Raw genomic sequence first — 25,656 nt, 5'->3', positions numbered from 1 at the left:
TAAGCAACATTTTGCTAATTAAACAGCTATTGTAAATTTAACAAGCATATACACATGGTCTGTGTAAACAAAAAGGCTGTTTCACTCATGATATTTGCTGTGGTTAAATATGTCAGTGTGTTTAAATGGTAGATATGTTTTTTCTGATAGTATGATAGATAGTGATCTGATTATGCAAAAATACATTTCTTAATTTTATTTCATCAGAGGAGTAGTCCTTGCGCAAGCTCACCCCTGTACATATTAACTGTCTGCTACACACAGCAAACACACATAGGCTGAATTTATATTTATAATAATTAGGTCCCTTTTAACAGTTGTGTCTACCCAGAGGCCAATTGTATTGCTCAGAGGTTGATCTTTCACAGCTCAGGAGACATAATGGAGTTCCCAGTTACGCTTCATCAAAGTTTCAACTTTGTCCAAGATGTTTCTCATAAAATGTCTTATGATGAATAAAAAAATATCACAAATGAGACAACTGTTGACAGTAATAGTATAGACTAGAGCAATATTATTAGACTGTGAACCAATTTGGCTGATTCAAGAGAATGTAATTGGTCTAAAGATTTGATTCAAATGATTCTTTCGTGAATCGGACATCACTATCACAGAGCCCCATGCAGCTTATCAAAAGGCGGACACGTTAGCCATTAGCCATTAAAGAATTTTATTTGTGAAGTGGAACATGTGTGAATCTTCCAAAAAAATAAGGGGCTTGGAACAATACAGATTCAGGGGCTTAAGTCATCTTGTATCTTGTAGCACATCACCACTGCCATAAATCTAGCTTCCATATATGTGACCTCTGGGGGCACAGCCTGTCCTTCACTGTCCCCAGAGAAGTGTGTATTGTTTAGATTAATGCCAAATAAACACTTCTGTCCCTGTTATTTGCATTTTTATTCAAACAAATGCTTCCAAAGGCATGTCACCAAAGATTCAACTGTGTCTTTCTTCACGTTCTGCTACAGGTGCAAATTCAAGCTGAGTTTAGAATATCACACCGGTATACTAGCATACTGCTTTTACTATTTCTACCATTCAAAAAAACTACTCTTACTATTGCTTAAGCATAGTATGTATACTGTGCACTGTAGTTTTTAAATTTGAAAATATATGGTATTCAAAAAATCTGTGCATTTCTGAACCAAATGACCTACTACATTTGCCAAAATGAGCTGTGTACAACTTAGTTTACTGCGTGTAGTCCTAATATGCTACAGTGCAATGTGCTTGAATTGTCCTTCCATTTCCAGTGTGATAAATGAACCAAAAGTAATATCAACCATGATTTGTCAGTATCAACACATAATTTAATCAGACTGACAAATGTTAAGACATTCATAATCAAAAATGCAAGATATGTCTTTAAAAAAATACCTGAATTACCTGTAAACACACAGTGTGATGAGATTATGTGATCAATGAAGTTAGGTCAAGTGACAACAATGTGGCATATTACTGTTTGAAACATTAATTGTAGAATAATGCCTACTGTTTCACCTACTTAAAAAAAACAATAGGCAGCATGCAGTGAAGGCTATACAGTGTAGTATTCAGTAAAGTAGAGAGCTAGTATTCCCACACTTAGACTAAATTTAGAATAGTATACTATAATACTATCTATATACTGCAGAAATAGTAAGAGTGTTATGGTAGTATGCCATTCTGAACATAGCAATAGAGATTCATACACACAGTGTGGTAGAAGCAACTGATGAGTGTGCTCATTTTGAAATAGCCTAATATGTTACAGTTTTTTACAATCACTTACATACTAAAAGTGGTACTTGAGGCACACTCAGTGAAACCATTAACTCATGTACCTAATCTCCAGACCAGGTCTGCAAAACTACAAGCACATTATCTGCTTTACACTCAGTTTGCAATTGTTAAACACACTTTTTGCAAAACACTAAACACAATTCTCAACATTAGACACAGCATTCAAAACTAACAGCTCTTGTGTTTCGTTTGGAAAACACTGCCATTCAAAATCGCCACACTAGTTTACTGATTACCTACACCCAGTGCTCACGTGTGAAAACACTTTTAGCTAATTTCTTTACTTTAGAAATCTGTTCATCCCAAAGTCTGGATGAAAATACAAAGTTTTGAGAAAGAAAGAAATGTAATTCCCCCCATTTAAACTAAAAAAAAAATTGATTGTAGAACACATTCCCTGTCTCAGGTCAGTTAGGATCACTACTTTATTTTAAGAATGTGAAATGTCAGAATAATAGTAGAGAGAATGATTTATTTCAGCTTTTATTTCTTTCATCACATTTCCAATGGATCAGAAGTTTACATACACTTTGTTAGTATTTGGTAGCATTGCCTTTAAATTGTTTAACTTGGATCAAACATTTTGGGTAGCCTTCCACAAGCTTCTCACAATAAGTTGCTGGAATTTTGACCCATTCCTCCAGACAGAACTGGTGTAACTGAGTCAGGTTTGTAGCTTCCTTGCTCGCACACGCGTTTTCAGTTCTGCCCACAAATTTTCTATCAGATTGAGGTCAGGGCTTTGTGACAGCCACTCCAATACCTTGACTTTGTTGTCCTTAAGCCATTTTGCCACAACTTTGGAGGTATGCTTGGGGTCATTGTCCATTATGGAAGACCCATTTGCGACTGAGCTTTAACTTCCTGGCTGATGTCTTGAGATGTTGCTTCAATAAATCCACATAATTTTCCTTCCTCATGATGTCATCTATTTTGTGAAGTGCACCAGTCCCTCCTGCAGCAAAGCACCCCCACAACATGATGCTGCCACCCCCATGCTACATGGTTGGGATGGTGATCTTCGGCTTGCAAGCTTCACCCTTTTTCCTCCAAACATAACGATGGTCATAATGGCCAAACAGTTAAATTTTTGTTTCATTAGATCAGAGGACATTTCTCCAAAAAGTAAGATCTTTGTCCCCATGTGCACTTGCAAACTGAAGTCTGGCTTTTTTTTATGGTGGTTTTGGAGCAGTGGTTTCCTCCTTGATGAGCAGCCTTTCAGGTTTTGTCGATATAGGGCTCGTTTTTCTGTGGATATAGATACTTGTCTACCTGTTTCCTCCAGCATATTCACAAGGTCCTTTGCTGTTGTTCTGGAGTATATTTGCACTTTTTACACCGAACTACGTTAATCTCTAGGAGACAGAATGTGTCTCCTTCCTGAGCAGTATGATGGCTGCGTGGTCCCATGGTGTTTATACTTGCATACTATTTTTGTACAGATGAATGTGGTACCTTCAGGCATTTGGAAATTGCTCCCAAAGATAAACCAGACTTGTGGAGGTCCACAAATTTATTTATTTTTTTTTCTGTGGTCTTGGCTGATTTCTTTTGACTTTCCCATGATGTCAAGCAAAGAGGCACTAAATTTGAAGGTAGGCCTTAAAATATATCCACAGGTACACCTCCAGTTGACTCCAATTAGCCTATCAGAAGCTAAATTAGGCTTGACATAATTTTCTGGAATTTTCCAAGCTGCTTAAAGGCACAGTTAACTTAGTGTGTGTAAACATCTGACCCACTGGAATTGTGATATAGTCAATTAAAAGTGAAACCATTGTTGGAAAAATTACTCACGTCATGCACAAAGTAGATATTCTAAACAACTTGCTAAAACTATAGTTTGCTAATATGAAATCTGTGGAGTGGTTAAAAGAATTGGTTTTAATGACTTCAGCCAAAGCGTATGTAAACTTCTGACTTCAACTGTATACTGAATATGCATACATACTTTATATATTTGTGCACATACATGTACATGTGAGTGCTATGACAAACTGCCATGTACTCCACTGCACACTGAACATGCAAAACGCACAAGATAGTAGAGTTTTACATTTTTCACATCCAAGTGTATTTGGTGTGTATAAGAGCTAATGATTTGATGCTTTGTGTGTAGTTTTTAATGCAAAAACACCATTTTGTTAAAAGTTGAAATAGTTTTGAATGAAGTGTTTGCTTTTGCAAGAGTTGTGTGACATTTTGCATGGTGTGTGTGTGTGTTTTGGGGTTTTGTGTGTAGAGTCCAGAGAAAAGGAGCCATAGTTTCTGAAAATGTGTGATAGCAATGGTTAAAAAAAACTGTTATATAAGAACTTGGCACCCACAAAGACAGGTCAGTTACGCTCTCGAGTTCAAACGCAGTGAAAACGTGTGTGTGTGTGTGTGTGTATCTGGTCAATTAAAGAGAAGTGGGGGGATGGATGCCATTAAAGGCCTATCGCTTTTCTGCAGTACCCTCCAACTGTGCAGGTGTGTGTGTGTGTGTGTGTATGTGTTAGTGTTGTGTACAAGCTTATGTGAAACATGATTCAGAGATTAAATCATGTTACATTTATCAAGTTATCAAGCTCTGTGTATTTTGTTCCTTATATAAATGTCATGAAGTGAAATAGAATATTTTCTTCCTCAGTCACTAACATTATCACGAGCAAAAAGTTATGCCTTCATCATTGTATATAAAACGTACTGTATATGCACTTACATAAAAAAAAAAAATAAAACGAAATCATCAAATTTAGTGAGGGAACAGTTTGCTTTAGTGCTAGGCAAGAGAGATTTGTTGTTCTAATGTACTCTTATAATTTAATAACAACAATGTCTGATAAATTATCTGTAACTTATCAGAAGTTATCAATTACTTAACATAAACTATAATTTAACCCTCTGTGACTTAAAAGTGAATATGTGAGTGTGAAGATGTTTAGTGGAAAATCCAGATGACCGTCAAAATCAAATCAACCACGCCTCCTTTATCTAAGACACAGGAAAGAGGATAAGCATGTTGAAAAGGGGAAACCTGAATTTGTGCACATTGTCTGTCTTTGAATTTGACTGTGAACTCCTGAGAGTCAGTAGCTGTAGAAGTGAACATCAGTATATTTGGATTTTTGGATAATCCCTAAGAAAAAAACATGAAAGTTTCCAAGCATTTTTTTTTTTTTTAAAGACAAGCAAATAAGTATATAAATCTCCAATAATTTTCTTTCTGTCTGTCTTTCTTTCTTTCATTCATTCTTTCTTTCTAACCAACACTCTTTCTATTATATTTTTTCTACAATCTAAAATTATGTGTCTTGCTGCATAATCTAAAATTACACAGCAAATCACTCTGGAATGCATGTTTCCTTCCTAATTCTCAAAGTGATGTTATTACTCTCAAGTAAATCTTATGTCTGGAAAAAGAGCTGTGTTGACTTATTGTAGCAGGAATGTCGGATTTCTCAGACTGTCTCCTGAGGGCTCTTATTAGGCCCAGTGATTTTTATATCATACAGAGTCAGCGCTCTGATTTCTGAAATAGTTCTAGTGGACGTTAAGGATGCATAATTAAAAATGTTAAAACTTTGAGATTGACTGACAGTGTTCTTTGTTTTCTCTGTGTGCTGGAATTAGGAGCAACCAATCCAGGAAGACTTTCCAGTCAGAACTGATTATATAGAGTCAGAGGATGGAACGTTATCAGGTACAGAGAACATACACACACACACACACACACACACACACTCCGAGGTGCAGAGGATGGACAGTTATCAGAAAACAACACAGGTTTCCTCTCCTCCTTTTCCTCCCTCAGCTGCAGACAGAGACTTGGAGAGGAAATCTATTTAAACACAGTCAGTGGAAAAAGACAGCGGTTGTGCAGCTTTTGTGGAAAATATAATCACACTGAATTGTGTACTGACCAAATCTGCAGCTTGGTGAAGGACCTTTGAGTAAAGAGGGGGAAACATTTTTATTTCTTCTCATGTCTGATTATGTTTTGCCTGTAAAAGGACACTTTGAGGACATATGGCAGTGTAACAAGACTAAGTAGTCTCTCTGAGTGCTATCTGTAGCTCCTGTATTGTTCAGAAGGAAAAGCAAAGTGACCCATCAAATGGTCACAGATATGGCCACAGTCAGCAGACATGGACTAAAAGCATCAAAACTCTACTTTTGATCTATCTCTCTCTCTCTCTCTCTCTCTCTCTCTCTCTCTATCTGTCTGTCTGTCTGTCTGTCTGTGCATAGGGTTGTTATATTTCATGACACATATTTCAGTGATGTCTGTCAGATATTAGGGACATTTTTGCATTGGATTCCAATATTATGCAAACATCCAAAAGCCAGTGGGTTGTGTTTATAATGACTTTTGTTTATAAATTACCTTATTAAACCACTGTATATGCACCACTGGCTCGTTCCAGTCAGTCGCTTTAAGCTATACGTTTTTTAGCATGTTATTTTGTGGTTGCTTGGGTGGTCTGGGTGGTCGCTAGGGCATTGCTATGTGGTTGGTACTGTAGGTAGTTCTACAGACCCAAGACAAACGAGTCCACCCCCAATTTTCTATGATATTCTAATCTGTAGATTAGGGTCAGGGATTGAGAACTATTGAATTTTACAGTTCAATCAATATCCTTTAGTTTTAAACGTTACCCACCACAAATCTACCCAGTTTTACTCAATTACTATAATACATGACTTGTATTACACATAGCTATCTGATATTGGCATTATTGGCAGGAATTGCTGTTAAGCCAGAGGTGAACTGGCTCCCCCAGCTGAGCCTGGTTTCTCTCGTTTTTTTTTTTTTTTTCTCCAGGGAGAGTTCACCCAAAAATGTAAATTCTGTCATCATTTACTCACCCTCATGCCATCCCAGATGTGTATGACTTTCTTTCTTCTGCAGAACACGTAATATATTTTTTAGAAGAATATTTATGCTCTGTAGGTTCATACAATGCAAGTGAATGGGTGCCAAAATTTTGAAGCACCAAAAAGCACATAAAGGCAGCATAAAAGTAATCCATACGACTCCAGTGTTTTACTCCATCTCTTTAGAAATGATATGATAGGTGTTGGTGAGAAACAGAACAATATTTAAGTCACTTTTTGCTAGAAGTTCTTCTCCCTGCCCAGTAGGGGGCGATATGCATGAAGAATGTGAATCACAAAAACACAAGAAGAAGAATGTGAAAGTTAAAGTGGAGAAGCAGACCCTGCTGATTCAGCATATTTACTGTCAGTTGGTCAGTCAGTCAGGCTGTTCTCCATTGTTCTCTGCAGTTTTGTCCACCTCCAGTGTGTCATATGTTTGGTGTCCCCAGAGAACTGGAGTTACCCAACAAACTCTCTTTGTTTATGTTGCATGTCTGTATGTTCATGTTTGTGTAACCTTATGAGAGGAAATCAGTGTGTTGTAGCTGCAACAGACATTTGTAATTCAATGTTTCTCATAATGTCTCACTAAAAAATCTGTGAGGAAGGGGGACATAACTGTACAACAAAGATGACTGGAGCCCAGAAACTTGTGGCACATTATGACGTCTGAGGAATTGTAGGACTATATGCAGAAATCAGCTACTGTAAATATGAATCAGAAGGAGTGTCTTTTAAAGGGATAATTCAGCCAAAAATGAAAATTCTTTCATCATGTACTCACCCTCATGCTATCCCAGATGTGTATGACTTTCTTTCTTCAGCAGAACACAAATTAAAGATTTTTAGAAGAATATCTCAGCCCTTTTGATCCATTCAATGCAAGTAAATGGTGACCAGAACTTTGAAGCTCTTAAAATCACATAAAATAAGACTCCAGTGGTTAAATCCATGTCTTCTGAAGCAATATGATAGGCGTGGGTGAGTGACAGGTCAATAGTTAAGTTATTTTTTACAAAAATCTTTGACCAGCCCCAACCAGAAGATGGTGATATGCACAAAGAAGAAGAATGTAAAAGTGATAGTGAAAGTGGAGATTATAGAAAAAAAGGATTTAAATATTGATCTGTTTCTCACCCACACCTATCATATCGTTTCTAAAGACATTGATGTAAACACGAGTCATATTGATTACAACCCCAATTCCGAAAAAGATAATTCAAGATCTATCAATTTTCCCCAACAATGTTCCCCAAAGACAAACTGGAAGGATTTTGAGCATTTCACCCTCTACAGTACACAATATAGTTAAAAGATTCAAGGAATATGGTCAAATCTCGGTGCATAAAGGGCAAGACGAAAACCACTTCTGAATGCATGTGATCTCTGATCCCTCAGACATCACTGTCTTAAAAAACATCATTTATCTGTAATGGATATCATGAACATGGACTTGGGATAACTTTAGTAAACCTGTGTTAGTCAACAACACTCTTTACTATGCAAAGCAGAAGCCCTACATCAACACTGTCCAGAAGCGCTGCCGATTCTATGGGCTCGTTCTCATCTTAGATGGAAAGTAGAACAATGGAACCATGTTGTTTTGGTCTGATGAGTCCACATTTCAAAATGTTTTTGAAAAACACAGCCGTCATGTTATCCGGGCCAAAGATGAAAAGGACCATCCAAGCTGTTATTAGCGTCAGGTCCAAAAAGCCAGTGTCTGTATGGGCCAGGGGTGTGTCAGTGCCCATGGCATGGGTAACTCACACATCTGTGAGAACACCATGAATGCAGACAGATATGTAAAAATTTTGAAGCAACATATACTGCCATTCAGCACCGTCTTTTCCATGGACATCCCAGAATTTTCAACAGGACAACTTCAAACCACATACTGCCCGAATTACAAGTGCATGGCTGTGTAAGCAGAGAGTGTGGGTGCTAGATTGGCCTGCCTGCAGTCCTGAACTTCTCCAACTGAGAATGTGTGGTGCATTATGAAGCACACCATCCAGCAACGAAGACCCCGTACAATTGTGCAGCTAAAGACATACATAATGGATGAATGAGGGGAAATTCCACTTTTTAAATTTAACAAACTTTTGTCTTTAGTGCCTAAATGCTTGTGTTTCACAGTGGTAAACACTCGACTGTCCCAACTTTTTTGGAGTGTGTTGCAATCATCTGATTTGAAATTACTGTACATATTCAAGAAAAATGAAATTCACAAAGTAAAACATCATATGTTTAGTTGTAGTGCTTTCAATATAGAAAAGGGTGAAAATAATTTACAGATCACTCCTTTTTGTTTTTATTAGCATTTTTCATACTGTCCCAACTTTTTCAGAATTGGGGTTGTACTTTTATGCTGCGTTTATGTGCTTCAAAGTTCTGGCGAACATTTACTTGCATTGTATGGACCTACAGAGATGAAACATTCTTCTAAAAAAAAAAAAATGCCATGTGTTCTGCAGAAGAAAAAAATATTCTTACACTTCTGGGATGGCATGAGTTTGAGTAAATGGTGAGATAATTTACATTTTTAGGTGAACTATCCCTTTAAAAACTTCATAATTTAGTGCAATATTGCAGAAATAGTTTAAGTCAGGTGTTTTAAAGAACTCTTCGCTACCCCTGAGGAATTGCTCAGAGGTTGCTCTTTCATAGCTCAGGAGACTTTATACTGTAAAGTTGCCAGCTATGTTTACAGTTTCTCAACTGATTTGGCACATTTACTGAAACAAACTTACAATTGTCAAAACTAAGTACAATCCTCACATCACGTGGTACATTCAGCACACCACTCTGTGATCTGCAAAAGGTGATTACTCAAATTAACTCATGATTCAAATGTAAATAAATCCATCAATAAATAAATCATTGTCATCAAAACAAAAGGTTCCTTTATCATTGCTTAGACCAAGACAGTCAAAATGCAAAGACATCTTGTCAAAATGACAGTGTACTCTGAAAGTGTGATAGTTACCCACTATGTAATATTGTCCAATTGCTAACATTGTATATGTAGGCAGCTGAATAGTATTGATGTCAAAGTCATGGCACACACACTATACTTTCAACAAAATATTTCAGACATTTTTCATCATTGTATGTACACACATTACAGCCAACAAAACACGTAAAGAAAGCTTGTTAAAAAAAAAAAAATTATATATATATATATATATATATAATTCAGGAACTATAATATGTGCAAGAAAACAAATATGCTGCAAGTTCTGCAACCTCATGGGTCTTCCAATCTCTCATCTGTCTGGCCACAACATTTCATCTACATCACACCTGATATCCTCCCTTGCAATGCAACGAGGGAAAAATCTTTTGGCATGACGCAGCCACCCCCTATAACAACCTGCTGTGATATCCTCACAACCAGAATCCATTGCACCCAGTAAGGACAACTGGTCGTGAGGATGGTGATCATAGACCTTCCATTTCCATGCGGAAAATATCTCCTCAATGGGACTTCGGAATGGGGAGTATGGTGGGAGAAACTCCACAAAAAACATGGGTGGGCAAAAAAACCATTCCCTGACTGTATTTGAACGATGGAAACTTACGTTGTCCCAAACTATAACATACGTTGGCAAGTCATTTCTTACAAACCCTCTCTCATTCTCAGGAAAAGAGTTTTCAGGAAATTGAGACGTTGTGTGTTATAGGGCCCAGTGATGGGAATGTGGCGGAGTACACTATTCCCACATATGGCAGCACACATTGTAATGTTCCCTCCACGCTGGCCTGGCACATCAACAGTAGCTCGGTGACCAATAATATTACAGCCACGTCTCCTGACTTTGGTCAAGTTGAATCCTGCCTCATCAACATACACAAATGTGTGGGGATTCAGCCTCCAGCTGAATCACTCGTGAGAAGCAATTTAGCAAATAACTTACAGTAGATATTGTAAATCATACAGTTACACATATCCCACGTTGTGTAACATTCTGCATATACAGGTTGTACTTGTCAGTACTGAAAGACAAGGAGATTACAGCACTGTGTAGTGCACAATGATTAATTCTTACCTGTACATACTGGTACCTCAGCTCCTTCACTCTCACCATTCCTCTCAAAAGGTACCTTGTAGAGTTGCTTCATTGCAATCTGATTTCTCTTCAGCACTCTATCATCAATTGTGGAGAGGCTGACGGTGTTGACATTTTGAAAGATGCCGTCATCTTGTATGAACGCACTTTGAATATTTTAGTCTAATAGCATTGTTTGCTACAACCATATTACAAATTTCAAGTTCTTGTTGAGCAGTGAAAACTGATCTTCTGCCACTACCATGGGGCAGACGCTCAATCCTAGACAGAAAATACAGCACAGTAAAGTCAATGTATTCTACATAAATTCTGAGACATGCATTGGCTAAGTTTACTGGAATACCAGAATGAAGGAATATTGCAGTACAATTTGATTACACACCTGTTTTCTCCCCTGAATGTCTAGACTATTGACGACACCGTGGACCGGCCCAGATTAGGCTGCACTTTCCGACCAGCCTCTATCATACTTAGGCCATGGTTGATGACATGGTCTATAATTGTTACCCATATCTCATTTGAGATTTCTCTGTGCCTTTGTCTTTCTCTACCTCTTCCTCGTCCTCTGTGCCCCCCCGCTCTATCTTCCTCTCCCCATACCACCCCGCACTCTAATGCCCCTTCCTTTTGCACGAGCAGGCTCTTGCCCCTGTCTGTCTTTTGCCTGCTCCATATTCCACAGCTGTGAAATTCAGTCCTACCCTTGCAGTATAAATGTGTTTGAGACCTGATAGGTTATGAGTTTCACCTGTTCGCTAAATTGGACAGCATTTGCGTTTGGTTGCTCTAAATTGTGAGGAAATTGAATTGTTCCCCATCTAGCTGAAGTCCATCAATCTGACAACTATTACAACAATACCACATAACTATCATGTATCTAATATATGTGTGACAGGTTATTGTGTTGGTTGTTCTATTTAGCATGAAGGGATTTACACAATGAACATGTGCAATGCATTTGCATTTTGTGCCAAAGCAATTATAAATGACTATAGTCATGTGAACAAATGACCTAATGTTCATGTAGTTAGTCATATAGTTTGATGAAGTTTAATAGTCATTCGACGATTGTGCCAAAGCGATTGAGAAAAACTGTAATTGAAGTATAAACTATGTCTCAGATGTTTCTCTGAAAATTACTAATAAAAATAAACATAAATGAGACAGTTGATGACATACAGTAAGAGTGTAGAGCTTTAAAATTGAATTGGGACAGAACTGCACAGATAATGTTATCTTGGAAGAATTTAATAAGAAATGTTTGAGATTGACTTTGGTATCTTGTAAATCTGAGCACAGTTTGAGACATTTTCAGATCTCTCCTTAAACTTCAGAGGAGACAAATATGAGATTACTGAAGTCTTTTCTTTTTTTCAGGAGATAAATCTGAGAAGCAGGACACTTAAGCAAAAGTCTCCTTTTAATCTCAGTTCTGTCTAGGAGAAACAATTGAGACATTAAAGATATTTCATTTGTGATTTTCTTTCCTACGTGTATGTCTGTCCTTATCGCTGTCTGTCTCTCAGCTTGATTCTTTCTCTGACTCATATTCTCTTTTTCTAAAACCCTGTTTAGACAACTGGTACAAGCAGGTGTCCTTCCCCATTTCTTGCAACGTTTGCAATACAGTTATGTAATACATGTGTGTGTGTTTCCGTGTACATACGCATCTGCACACACGTGTGTTTTTGCATGTATCAGTTCTGCATGTCTCATACTGCAACCATGCCTGCATCCTCTAATGTGTGTTCAGTGCTTAATCCTGATTGATTGCCATTGATTAAACTGCATGGGTATTAAAAAACCCTATTACATCACTCACCTCTGCAGCGCCTCTCTCCTGCACCAACCACCCCATTCATCCCAATCAGCTCCATTAGCTAAAGTGCTCCGACTGTGCAGAGATTTGGTGTGTGTAACTGTTTCAGGATAGACGCTGTCTGAGTGACAGATACAGCCTCGTCGCGCAGCAGATTTTAGACTGAGGACTGTCTTTGAAAATACAGAGCGATCAATCACCTGTAAATACAGCGGGCTTCATGTTACCTACATACGGAGCTGTAGTTTAGGAACAAATTTTTTCCTATCAAATGTTTTTTTCTTTTTCTTTTAGGGGAAGGGTTAGTCTACAGTAATTATAATTGGCTTTATATAAAAGTGATCCTGCTCCTCTATTGATGACTATATGTGACACATATGACAAGTCCTAAACGATCTGATGATTTGCATGCATAATTAACCCTCATATATTTTATCTACATTATTCATAGCAGACACAAATTTAAAAAATGAGCAATTACTTATAAGAAAGCATTTGTGAAATTAGATATGATAAAGTGTGGTTTGACTTTTTAGTGAGAAGCACTTTTAGTCATACACTGCAGTGTTTTGGCACATGATTAACATAATATGATGATGTCAGACAGGGGTTGCAGCAGGGTCATCCAGAAATGTGGGTGCCGCCCATCCTGCAGCGTGACTCAGAGTTGGGTTATTAGATTAAATAGGCAGAGCCGAGCTGGACTGCACCACCAGTCGCCCATCTTCTGCATGGTGCCCATGGTAACAACAGGAGAATGGAGACAGAGAGACAGACGCAAAGAAAGAAAGAAACAAACAAACAAACAAATAAACAAAGATGGAGTTGACTGAATAAATGAGAATTGGTTGATTGATTGACTGATAATTAATTATACATCATACTGTACATGCAGCTTTTTGAGGAGAGATGTGCTATACTTTTCTAGGCGATCAGACATATGACTTTCCCACAGACTTATATTAAAGAAGGGACCTGAGCAGTGTAGTAACTTGGATGTTACGGGCCCAAGTGCAAAGAACCTGTCGGGGCCCTTGGTCGTTTTCGTCGCATTTCGCCCTCTCGATTGTTCCTATCGTTCCCATTTGGTCGGCCTTCGCCGGCCCCAGGGGAGCTGCCCTCCCTGTAGCTATGCCACTGGACCTGAGCCATATCTAGGGACCAGAATAATATAGAGACTTGGGGTTGGCCTCTTTTGACTTCGCACTGTAAGAAACCAGAACACCCTAGCAACTGCATAGCAACACCCTGGCAACACCCTAGTATTATGACTCTGACTTTTGCATGGGCTGGCACCAATAACATTTTCTTCAGAAAATCCAGTTTTGGTGTGCTGTTTATCCTTAAGATAATGTTTGCATGAACTGACAGAAGTATAAATAGGTTTTGTATTCCGATTCCGAATAACATCAATATGCATTTGCTATCGTAAAAAAACGTTTTCAAAGTAGCATACACTGTAAAATATGCATGAAAACACACTACTTCTTGAAACGTTTTAGATCTGTCTTACAAACCACCGATACTAAAAACCTGAGGAATAGACTGGGAAACAATTACCTGCATCACTGATCCTCTCCAGACAAACAGAATCTCCCTTTATTTTGAATAAATTACAAATTCAGGTTAAAATTACATTGGAGCCCAGGGAAATAACTTACATTTTAGGTTTAAATCATGCATGTGATCGAAGATTGTTTTGTTGTTCACATGGCAAAATGGTTGAGACTCAATCATTGAATAAACAGAATGAAATCTGTAAAATATTACAGTGGAACTGCAAAGAGCTGCAAATGAGAAACATATGCGTGACATTCATGTTACCTTGCTTTATTGCTGCTTTTAATTTCTCTCTGTGTACCCAAATAAAATACAGTCAGACTTTGTGACTGACTTGTGGTTCCATGCTATTGGATAGACACATGCTTTTGAAATATTATTCAGTAACATAAAAGCATTCATGTATTTCCATTTAGAAAGATCCTCTTTGAAAGACCCTACTCTCCTAACCTTTAATATGTAAAGAGTTCTTGGTCCATGTAAAGAATATGAACTTTTCAACAATTAAAATGCAAAACAACACAATACAGTGAATTACACTATATGGCCAAAAGTTTGTGGACACCCCCTTCTAATTAACAAATTTGGTTACTCCATTAAATCCAGTAAAGAAATATCTTAATGTTTCTTTATGTAATGGCTTGGGCTTTGTGTGCTTCCAAATTTGTGGCAACTGTTTGGGGATAGCCCTTTTCTGTTCCAGCATGACAGTGCCCCATTGAACAAAGTGAATTCCATAAAGAAATGGTTTACTGTGTCTGGCGTGGAAGAAATTAAAAGACTGGCCTGCACAAAGCCCAAACCTGAACCCCTCTGATCACTTTTGTGGTGAAATGGAACAGCAACTGTGAATCAGGCCCCATCGACCAACATCAGTTCCTGACCTCACTGATAGCCTTGTGTCTGAATGAGAGCAAATCCCTGCAGCCATGTTACTACATACAGTATAGTGGAAAGCCTTCCCAAAAGAGTGGAAGCTGTTATTACAGCAAAGGGGGAAATTGATGCCTAAGGTTTTGAAATCAAATGTTCATCAAGCACATATGGTGTCCACAAACTTTTGGCCATATAGTGTATATTGCAGACAAAAATAACCAAAAGAGATCCAGCAATATTTTGTTAAACGAAACACTTGTAAATAATGACTGCAATAAACATTCAGTCATTTACACATGCTGATCTCCTTTAACTTTTCCCCAAGTGACTCCTGCATGCAGACTTTGACCAGTCTGGTAATACAGCTTAATTAGGGATAGTATAGTAATATGCTTCTTCAAAAAACAGATCCAGTCAAGTATTCCTAACTCAGTTTCATTTTCCCTAGAGTGTAGTCTTCGCAAGTCTGTATAAACGCTCAAACACATGTGACTCTTCGTTTGACATTGTACTTTATGTCACAGCCTCATTAAAACAGATGGTGCCTAAAGTCTCTTTTCAGAAAATAACACTTCCTCATTTCCATATTAAACATCATATTTTGAATGCAATGACAAACTGTTATCCTTTTGATTATTGTTTAAAAGTCATGTTTACTTCATGCCAGAACCATATAAGCCAATGCACATAAAATACAGATGTTTTGTTTTTGTTTTCATTCTGAGCAACACAATATATCATAAGGACAATCTTATGGAACATTTCAAATTGGCTAGGATACACTAACAACACATTGTCTAAAGAAAGTGAAAATCCTGGGAAATGTCAGTTAGGAGCAGGGGATGAAAGAAAGACTCTCAGAATCATTTGAATCTGTTCCAGTGGAAAACATATAAAGATGAACTCCCAGAATGACAACACTCTGGCCGTATTTTCCTGTAAGATGTAATCTCATTGGTAAAATGGGTTCCCAGCCCAGTCAAAGTAGGTCAGAGACATACACTATGGTCACAACTATTTATCTACAGTGTTCTGCTCTTTTGGCAATAAGCTGGCCTGATCAAAGGGGACATAGTTAAAGTTTAAACTCTGGCTGTTGTACATGTTCGTGTACATGAAAGTTAATGACTTTAGGGTGGGTTCTGTATTTGGACATCATGTAACTGGAGAAACATCTTTACCAAGTCATTTTTCATATATTCAGAGATGACTAAAAGGAAGCCATTTGTAGGTTATTTCCCTGAAAGTGTTCACAATGTAGTTCTGTGGTGCTATCAAAACATTATGCTGTTTGTTTGAGCATCCCGACCAGCCAGACATATCAACATTGGTTCAGCCAACAGCGTCAGGGGCGGGAGTCACGAGACTATCTTTTTTCCGACAAATGGCAGATGAGGGGTTTAAGAAACCCATTTGAAAATTATTGTTTTAGCAATTTCGTTTGGTGACACTTGTGTCAATTACACACATTTTCTGGTCCATTTACAATTTATTTAATTTCCCAAAATGTCTCATACTTCAGACTTATTACGAGAGTAATCTAACTACCAAAAAAGAAAGGACCAAATTAGTGCCACTCTCTCTCTCTGACTGGTATGTTCAGTAAACAGGCCATGCACACATTAGTCTTCAAAGTGATTGCTTCAGGCCACTGCAATAGAGTAAGCCAGAGTTATTGCCATGGTTTCAGAAAACTGTCATTTCCTTTTGTACAGCAAACAGTTTGAGAGTGGTTAGAGAGGGCACAGGAAATCAACCGCAAGATTATCTCAGATTAATAATGCAGATGGGCTGCAGTGATACTGTAAACATCTAGTTCAAAGTTCAAAGCACAACAAGAATCTAATTCTGAATATGACTCACACATTCATCATAGTGACGAGTCTGAGAGATGAGAAACATGGGACCTCCACACCAGACAACCACTCAAGCACTATCAATGAACAGAATTACAGGATTATGTGATCTGTCTGTCTGCTATTGATGCATTTCTGTACATAAAACCATTTTGTACTTTTGTCAGTTCATGAAAACTATAGCTATACCTATTGAAATGCCATACTTGGAATGTGCCCCAAAATAATCACTCACTTCTCATTTACTGACCATAAACATGATTGGTTATAGTACTATATAAAGTAGATGCCTAAAATCTGTTTAATTCTCCATGTAAGTAGACTAATTGTCGGTTTGTCATTTGAATTTAGATTGGAGCTCATTACAAACCAACAACTGATCTACTCACATGCATAATCAAACAGATTTTAAAGCAACTTTCACTAAACCTTCCATTACACTTGCAAGTGCACAAGTTTGTTAGCACACTTTGTGTGACGTTCTTTCTTCTGCAGAACACAAACAAAGATTTTTAGAAGAATATTTCAGCTCTGTAGTTGTAAAAAGTGGTGGTCAGTACTTTGAAGCTCAATAAAGCACATAAAGTCAGCATAAAAATAATCCATAATACTCCAGTGGTTTCACATCCATATTCTTCTTTTGTTTTTGGCGATTCGCATTCTTCGTGCATATCATCACCTACTGGGTATGGAGAAGAATTTATAGTAATAAAGGACATAAATATTGATCTGCTTCTCACCCACAACTATCACATCACTTCTGAAGAGATGGATTAAAACACTGGTGTAGTATGGAATACTTTTATGCTGCCTTTATGTGCTTTTTGGAGCTTCAAAGTTCTGGCCACCATTCACTTGCATTGTGAGGACCTACAGAGCTGAAATATTTTTCTAAAAATATTCATTTGAGTTCTGCAGAAGATAGAAAGTCACACACATCTGGAATTGCATGAAGATGAGTAAATGATGAGAGAATTTTCATTTTTGGGTGAACTATTCCTTTAATAGCCCAGATCTTTGACTACCACACCACCCCCCGATTATACTCACATAAGTTTGTTTATTACTTATTAGACCTAGTATGTGGTATATCTGAATGTAAAATGTTTTCTATGATATCGGGCCAGTGAACATTTACATAATTATACTGAAAAAGTGAAAATGTTAAAATCTGCTTCCACTTATTTTCAGAAGAAATATCTACATAGCTGATATTTTCTTGCATAAACAAACACTAATAAAAGATCCAGAGTTTCGTTTTCCCTCCAAGTCCCTCTCTCACATCCTTTAGGGCCCACAAATTGCGAAAGAATGGCTTGGGATTGCCTGCTTTTCCTTTTCTCTTCCGAACATTAGGACCCCTCCCAAATTCCCGTAACCTCTTGTCCAGACATATGTTGTCTGGTGGGTTCTGCATAACCTCTGGCGCAGTTATGACTCGTGACACAAGTTCTCTGGAGGTTCTCTCTGCCCTGCTCCACACATGATCCATGGCTGCGGAATGTATTGCATTAATGCATCACCCTCAAATTGATGAAGGAGCAGCCATTCATAAAATTATAAAAATATGAATATTAAAAATATGAATATGTAAGAAAATGTACAGTCAGCCAGTCATTATTGCAAAATAAACCCAGAATGGGTGATCAGGTCCTTGACGTGAAGTGGACTGTACTTTATCCTGCATGTTACTTACCAAATAAATAAATATATGAACATGAAAAATAATTCGGAATGAGAAGAAATATAGGCATATGATACTAGACACATGAAACTAGCACAGCAATGTAGGAAATCAGTTGCCTGGGACAACGGTCAGTGATACAGTTTAACAATCATTATGCCAATATATCTGACCGCGGAGCGCCAAGATTGACCAATCAGAATGAAGTATTTCAGAGAGCTGCGTAATTTAAGTCATATAAATGTAATATTGTAAATGTACCTCTTTTCCTTATGAATCTATAAAATAGTACAAATTACACTTCCCTTACTTACAGTGTGTAACGCAAACTAGCAACTGCCAAAATACCAAAATCACTAGTTATTGTTCCTACAGTAAAATCATAATAATTTAATTTGGGATCTCCTTTAAAACATTGTTAAACTTTAGTAACTGTGTTAAAATGGTATTTTGATGGAAACTTTACAAGGGTCTGAATCTGAAAGAGAGATATTTTTGCTTGTTGCATGTGCCTCTCTGCTTTTCATCTCTGTCCCATCGCTGCAGTGTGCCTTTCACAGGAAATTAAGTTCTTGTGACACATCTGTGTTTAACTGTCATAGCGCCACAGTCACCGGAATTCCGGTGTTTTACACAACACACGTCCTACACTACACGAGCACATGAATCGAGGGGGCAACGAGGGCGGAGCTTTACTGATGGAGAAAAAAAAAAAAAAGAAAAAAAAAACGGGGTGTCCGGCGAATGAGGGGGTAGTGTGGCATTTGGGGTCCAGACAGCTCGCCTTCCTAAGCCGATTATTTTAAATAATCCACTTGCAGAAACCAGTTAAGTCCGGTTATGACAGACTGCAGTTTTTAAGTGTTTCATTTCAAAGCATATATATATATATATATATATATAATTATTATTTTATTTTTATTTTTTGTCATGAATGATTTAAGTATAGAATATGTTATAAATTTACTGGATCAGTCCGAGACTGTCAGATTTAAAGGAATATTGTACAATAGTGGCGCTGCACCCACACCGAATACAACACAGCAGATGTCTCGAGACGCCTTTTTTAAGAGCTTGAGTACCTATTAACCTGACGTGGCGTCTACAAACGCTGAAAAAATAAAACAGTGAAACGCGGCCCAACGGTCGAAGACGTCTGACTAGCTTAGCCTAGTGCTAGGGAAACAATTGAAAAACAGCGCGGACTGACGCCACTACGTATTCGGTGGGAACGTCCCCTTAGTCCCGCCCACCGAAACAGCGCCACGCCCAGTCAGCTCTTGGGGTCTCCCCTGCTCATGAATAATCATGAGGGGTAAATGGGAGGAGCATCACATGTGACTAGGCGTTGGGTCATATTGTTCGCCCGCCCCCCACTCCAAGTATTAATTTACATTTCTAAGGGTCCTGTCTACAACTGAACTGTTTCCAAGAGAGAAAAAAGATTTAACAGACACACCTTGATAACAAGAGAGGTTATCTGAAAATGAACTGATGCTTTTTTTCCTCCTACTGAGGTCCATCTGAAGAACTTGCCACAGAGAAGTACCGTTCAAGACTGATTTTGAGGTATGTGTGTGTGTGTGTTTGAATATGTGTGTGTGTGTGTTTTGAAGAGCTTTGAAACGAAACGCGTTTATTTATCGTAGTATAAATGAGAGGGGCGTTATTGGAAACAATGTTTATGAACACAGTCATTTGATGCATTTCTCATATAATGCATGTAATAAACAAAGGCTTAAACAATGACCAACAGAACAATAAAGCGCTCAAATCACACGCACAACAATGGCAAACAAATGTTAAAATAAATACAGTAGGCATGTTTCACATAACATATGATATGTTCATAACTCAAATGATTTGTATTAGAATTGATGTTTTCAGGGTAAATATTTGCATGGTAAACTTAATATTATTTGCATCACATTCTGAACAAAAGGGTACATTTCAGAAATAACTGCAACTCATGTTATATTATTGGAATGATGCATTTTAAGTTAAAAGTAAAGAATGAGTAGTTGTTAGGGACAGCAGCAATTCAAAGCACATGGGACGTGTCATGTCATGTCTTCTCATGTCTTCCTCTCTGCATAACAGGGTCTCATTCACTATTTACAGTCAAAGCTTTCTATTTCGGCTGCTTATACGTTAGATCTTCCTCTTTACTGTGCAAACTTCATAATATTTGTGCACACCTCAAAATAGAGGTCTCCAGTGTTATCTTAATTTACTTCTACAGCAGAAACCATGTAGAGACAAACATAATCGATGCCAGTAGTGTCTTGGAGATCAGCTTGTCATAAGTAGATGTTGCAGGCAGTATATGCTTTTAATGTTCAGGATGAGCATACTAAAATGGGTTGCCTGTATTGGAGGGGATGTTGAGGGATAGGGAGGGGTTGGTCCTGACCACATGTGTTTGCAATTTGGAGGCTTTTCCGTCAAACGCCTTACATCTGTTTTTTGATCTTTGAACCAGTTCCCCCAAGCCTTCCCATTTCTGTGTTTGTATCTCTTTCTTTATCATTCTCTCTCTCTCTCTCTCTCTCTCTCTCTCTCTCTCTCTCTCTCACACACACACACTCACTCACACACACACACACACATACCACACACTATCATACTCTGTGTGTGGTTTTCCGCACAGTATAACCGTGAATATGACACAGAGAAAGTGAAATAGAGAGAAAGACACTGTCATGAGAAACAGATACATATCTATAACTTTATAATATATAAAGTCCTTTTTTTACTATTATTTCTCCTCCCTGCCCAGTAGGTGGCGATATGCACAAAGAATTGAATCACCAAAAACACAAGAATAAGAAAGTGAAAGTGGAGATTTATTAATAAAAAAGGATTTAAATATTGATCTGTTTCTCACCCACACTTCTCACCCTTCTGAAGACAGATTGAAACAGTGTCATTTGAATTCCTTTAATACTGCCTTTATGTGCTTTCTGAGCTTCAAAGTTTTGGTACCCATTCACTTGCATTCTTGTATAAACTAACAGAGCTACAATATTCTTCTAAAAATCTTTGTGTTCAGCAGAAGAAGAAAAAAACACATCTGGGATGGCATGAGGGTGAGTAAATGATGCGAGAATTTTCAATTTTGGAAAGATTATTCCTATAAGAAGATGTTAGACAAAATGCTAGCCTTAATCGTTATTTACTTTCACTGCATGTTTTTTTTTCTCCTCCATATTTTGAAAGGGAATGGTGACTGAGACTGTCAGTCTCTAACATTCTGTCTAACATCTTTTGGGTTCCACAGAATACAGAAAGTTTCACGGGGTTGGAAGAACATGATGGTGGGGAAATGATGATATAATATTAATTAAAGGCTGAACTATCACTTTAAGGATGCTTCTCAGATTTGGACGAATCAGTCAATTAGAAGAGAAGTTTGGAAACCTTTTCTAGTAATTATTACGGTGAAAAATGTGAACAATGTCACACAGTCCCAAGTTATATATAATGTTTAATTATACACTGAAGCAAGATCATGCTTTATTCATGCCTTCTGTTGTTATTTCACAACTTTTTACATCCTGCATGAATTTAGTTCAGTGACGGTCCAACGTTGTCAGTGTAGAAAGAATTTAGATAATTCGTTCTTTACACTAAGGGTAAATTGCACCTTTTCTCTGTGTTTTGAAGCTTGTTTTCCATAAGACAAAGCCGCCCACATCTTTCAAACGCTGTGTGCGCGCCAACCTTGCACGTGCAGAAATGCTCACAATCACGATAGGCAGGGCAAAACATCTGCACTTAACGCGGATATTTACAAGGATTTATACAGTAGGCACTGATATGTTGCAGCACTGATATATAAATGTAAACTTAGAAACTGAGGTCATAAGAGCCCATAGTTACAGATTCACACTGAAAATGAACAAGTATCACCATGACACAGACAAGCCCACATTATCACAATCTCTAAAACTTACCTCACCGTGTTTTCTTAAGTTGGAGCTGCAGTTTTAATCTTGAAATATAATCTTGTCTTGGTGTAAAATGAAGGTATTGTGTGGAGTGAAGAAATGTGTTTTGCGTGCTTGCTGCTGTAGTGTTGAACGCGACTCGAGTGACAGCAGGCAGCTGTGAAGTTCCGCTGTCGTAAAAGTCCCATTCAAAAATCTCAATGAATTACACATTTATTAACACTTAGTAAATTAAAACCAGTAATGTAACGACAGGAACGCTACCCATTGTAATGAAGTAAAAGTAAAAAAAATTCATCCGAAATGTACTTAAGAGTGACAAGTACCCACCATAAAACATACTCGTCAAAGTAAATTTTTTCCAAAAAGTTACTCAAGCAAATGTAAGGGAGTAAATGTAGTGCGTTACTACCCACCTCTGCTTATGACTAATGTTAGCTATCCTAGCTAATGTGATTTTTGTGTGGGTCTTACCTTTAAATGCTTCTATAAATTATGTATTGGGTCCTTGGAAAATCACTGCATCTTCACAAATGGAAGGTAGCCTCTAAATTGCACTGAACTGTAATGTTGTTTCCCTTTTCTCCATTGAAGTGACAAGAATGTCATAATTTCCATATTTCTCCAGTGGCCATTACGATGAAACAGCCCTTAATGGTTTGACCTCATTTGCCTCGAGAGCGCAGTATTGATGTGAGACATGTTATTTGCGTATGCAACAGTAAGTGGCACCAGATTCACGTGAGTCACGAGAGAGAACCAGAAGAGATCTTGAGTGCGCATCTGATCATATCTGTATTCTGTGCTAAAGCAAGCAGCGTTCTTTATCATTTTATGTCAGGAGGATCTTTTATTTATTTATTTATTTTTTTAATAAATTACAAATTGTAATCCTGCTAGTAATCCCAATTTTTACCAAATGTAACTTTTTATGTAACTAATGGATTACAGTTACACAATTTTTGTATCCTGATTATGTAATGCTGTTACAAGTATTCCGTTACTCCCCAAGCCTGACTACACTGTAAAAATGTCTGTAATTTAACGGTAAAAGACTGTAAAAATGCTACAGTAAAAAAAAATTAATTGGTAAATGGGCAATTACCTTAAAATATATGGTAAAAAAAATTATAATATATTTAAAAAGACAATACATGTAAACAATTTTACATGTAAAAATGTATATTATGTTTAACAAGAGAGTACATGTACTTTTTACGGTAAATTATTGTTAAAATTACGGTTATAAAAAAAAAAAATAATAATCGGGCGTTCCCAGAATTCCCTGCGTTACCCATCACATTTCATTATATTTTATGGGAATAGTTATGTTTCTTCTTATTTTTAATATCTACTTTGGGGTGTTCTGTGTTATATTTGATGTAGTTTAATATTTATTGCATAATTTTAATTTCACATGTGTTTCCCTGATGGTGTTTAGTGTTTGTGCGAGTGACACTGAGCACTGTCTCTACATGTTTATTAGTCATTGCTTTACTGATGAACTTCATGTAATCATGTGCCTTTCTGTAATTACTACGGTGAGTAACAATACATTATAAAGTGAAAGGCAGATTTTTACAGTTTCAGAAGGTATTAAGTTTATATCATTTAATAATATAAACGGTAATGCACCGTAAAATATACAGGCATCAAAATTACATCCCGTAAAGCCTGAAGCGTGGTTACCGTATTTTTTACAGTGAATTTCTGGCAACCACAGCTGCCAGTTTTTTTACCGTAAATTTAACAGGATTTTTATTTTATTTTTTTACAGTGTATAGTCTGTTTGCATTCATATTGTGAAGAAGGGGTCTAGGATAATTTTTTGTGGTTGATAGTTTAAGACTCTTAGAACAGATGTGTGCACTATGGAAGTATTTTTTCAAACATAAATGCATACCGTTGTTTTTGTTCAGGCATGAACAAAAGAGTTTTGCAGCAAACCAGTTATTATTGTCTCAAGCTTCTTTGACTTAATGTTAGGAGAGATGCGGAAGTGAATGGAGAAGTAATATGTGTGTGATACAAGAAGATGTTTTACATGTGAAACAGCTCAATATCTTACGCATTTTAAGTAGGAGAAATTTTCAGTGGGGCAATGAATCTAGGTTAGAATGATAGAATTGGGTTAATTTACAATATTGGTAAACAAAATAATTTTTACATCAAATTAAAAGGGTTTTAATTTCACATTTCAATTAAAATAGGAGTTGGGAATATAGAAGTAGAAAATGTAATGGTTTTCTTGTTTTTGCAGTAATAATTTGTGTTGTGCTATTTACAGCGTGATGAAGGTGCGGGCGCAATCTGTAGTATTTGTTGTTTGTGCATGTACTTGTGCATTTAGGTGAATGTTTGTGTGAATTCTAGTTCTGTGGAGTAATCCAGACACAAACAGCTGTCTATAAATCCTTTAGTCGGATCTGACCAATAGCTGCCTGGCTTTCTGTTGCTGACATTGATTTTCTTCCCCTTTAAATGAAACAAAGAAACATAACAGTCAGATATCTCTTCTTCTCTCGCCTCATGCGGTCAAAAAGAAAGCTCACAGGGCAGAGAGGAGGCTGGACTAATGGAAATTGTGTTTGATTCATGACCGCAGCATAAATCACTGATCTCAATTAGGATGTTACAGACTCTGATGAAACATTGTGTTCTGTGGAACGTTTCTTAGTGTTTTAATAGCAGCCCAAAGCCATTGTGATGTGCCATCGTACATGTATCTAGAGTTTTGCATTTTCTAAAGAAAATATGAGTGGTACTTGCTAAGATATCTTGGGTCATTACAGGGCTTTGTTATGCATTGCAAAGTTTTTCTCTGTGTTTTTTTAGTATGTTGAAATATGGTTGTTAGGGTGTTCTGGGTGGTTGCTACTGCTAGGGCATTGCTAGGTTGTTTTTTACTGGTCATATAAGCCTCTATGTAAGCCTCTAATATGCTGGTTCTTAGATATTGCTCTGGTCCTTCTTTTGAATGCATTTTTTTCACTTGTTTTTTTGTTTTGTTTTTTGTCCAGCAGGCAAAAATTGCAAGTCCAACCTCTCCTCAACAAGCCTCAACAACCAGAAACAGATCAAGAAGTTGAATATGTTAGTGCAAATTTGTTCAAATAAACCTACCACTAAACCACTTATCTGAGCGTCACTAACTAAACCCTCTCTCTGTATAGAAGCACAGATG

General features: G+C 37.3%; 1 protein-coding gene and 1 long non-coding RNA gene across 10 annotated transcripts in view; one reads left to right on the top strand and one right to left on the bottom strand.

The window, feature by feature from the left end:
• The window catches only part of LOC127417294 (uncharacterized), a 511,839-nt gene that overhangs the window by 374,933 nt on the left and 111,250 nt on the right, over nt 1-25,656 (bottom strand). The gene's annotated exons all lie outside the window — the stretch shown is intronic.
• Nucleotides 1-25,656, top strand: part of LOC127417291 (protein FAM107B-like) — a 212,003-nt gene that overhangs the window by 159,541 nt on the left and 26,806 nt on the right. Inside the window, exons 1-3 of one of the 9 annotated variants that reach the window (XM_051657211.1) lie at nt 19,906-20,091; nt 21,578-21,611; nt 25,496-25,565. The exons of 2 other annotated variants lie outside the window; for them this stretch is intronic. Coding sequence is in view for 3 of the 7 variants with exons in the window: in XM_051657202.1 (XP_051513162.1) it covers nt 21,606-21,611 (6 nt within the window). In the remaining 4 variants the exon portion in view is untranslated. Of the gene's footprint in view, nt 1-19,903; nt 20,092-21,574; nt 21,612-21,818; nt 21,840-25,492; nt 25,566-25,656 lie in introns of those variants that run through there. 6 more of the 9 variants (XM_051657210.1, XM_051657202.1, XM_051657204.1 and 3 more) reach the window with 6 other exon arrangements.

Source organism: Myxocyprinus asiaticus, chromosome 26 (genome assembly GCF_019703515.2).
Source record: "Myxocyprinus asiaticus isolate MX2 ecotype Aquarium Trade chromosome 26, UBuf_Myxa_2, whole genome shotgun sequence".
NCBI classification, from domain to species: domain Eukaryota; kingdom Metazoa; phylum Chordata; class Actinopteri; order Cypriniformes; family Catostomidae; genus Myxocyprinus; species Myxocyprinus asiaticus.
The sequence above is the reverse complement of the archived record's forward strand: the minus strand, read 5'-3'. Positions and strand labels throughout refer to the sequence as shown.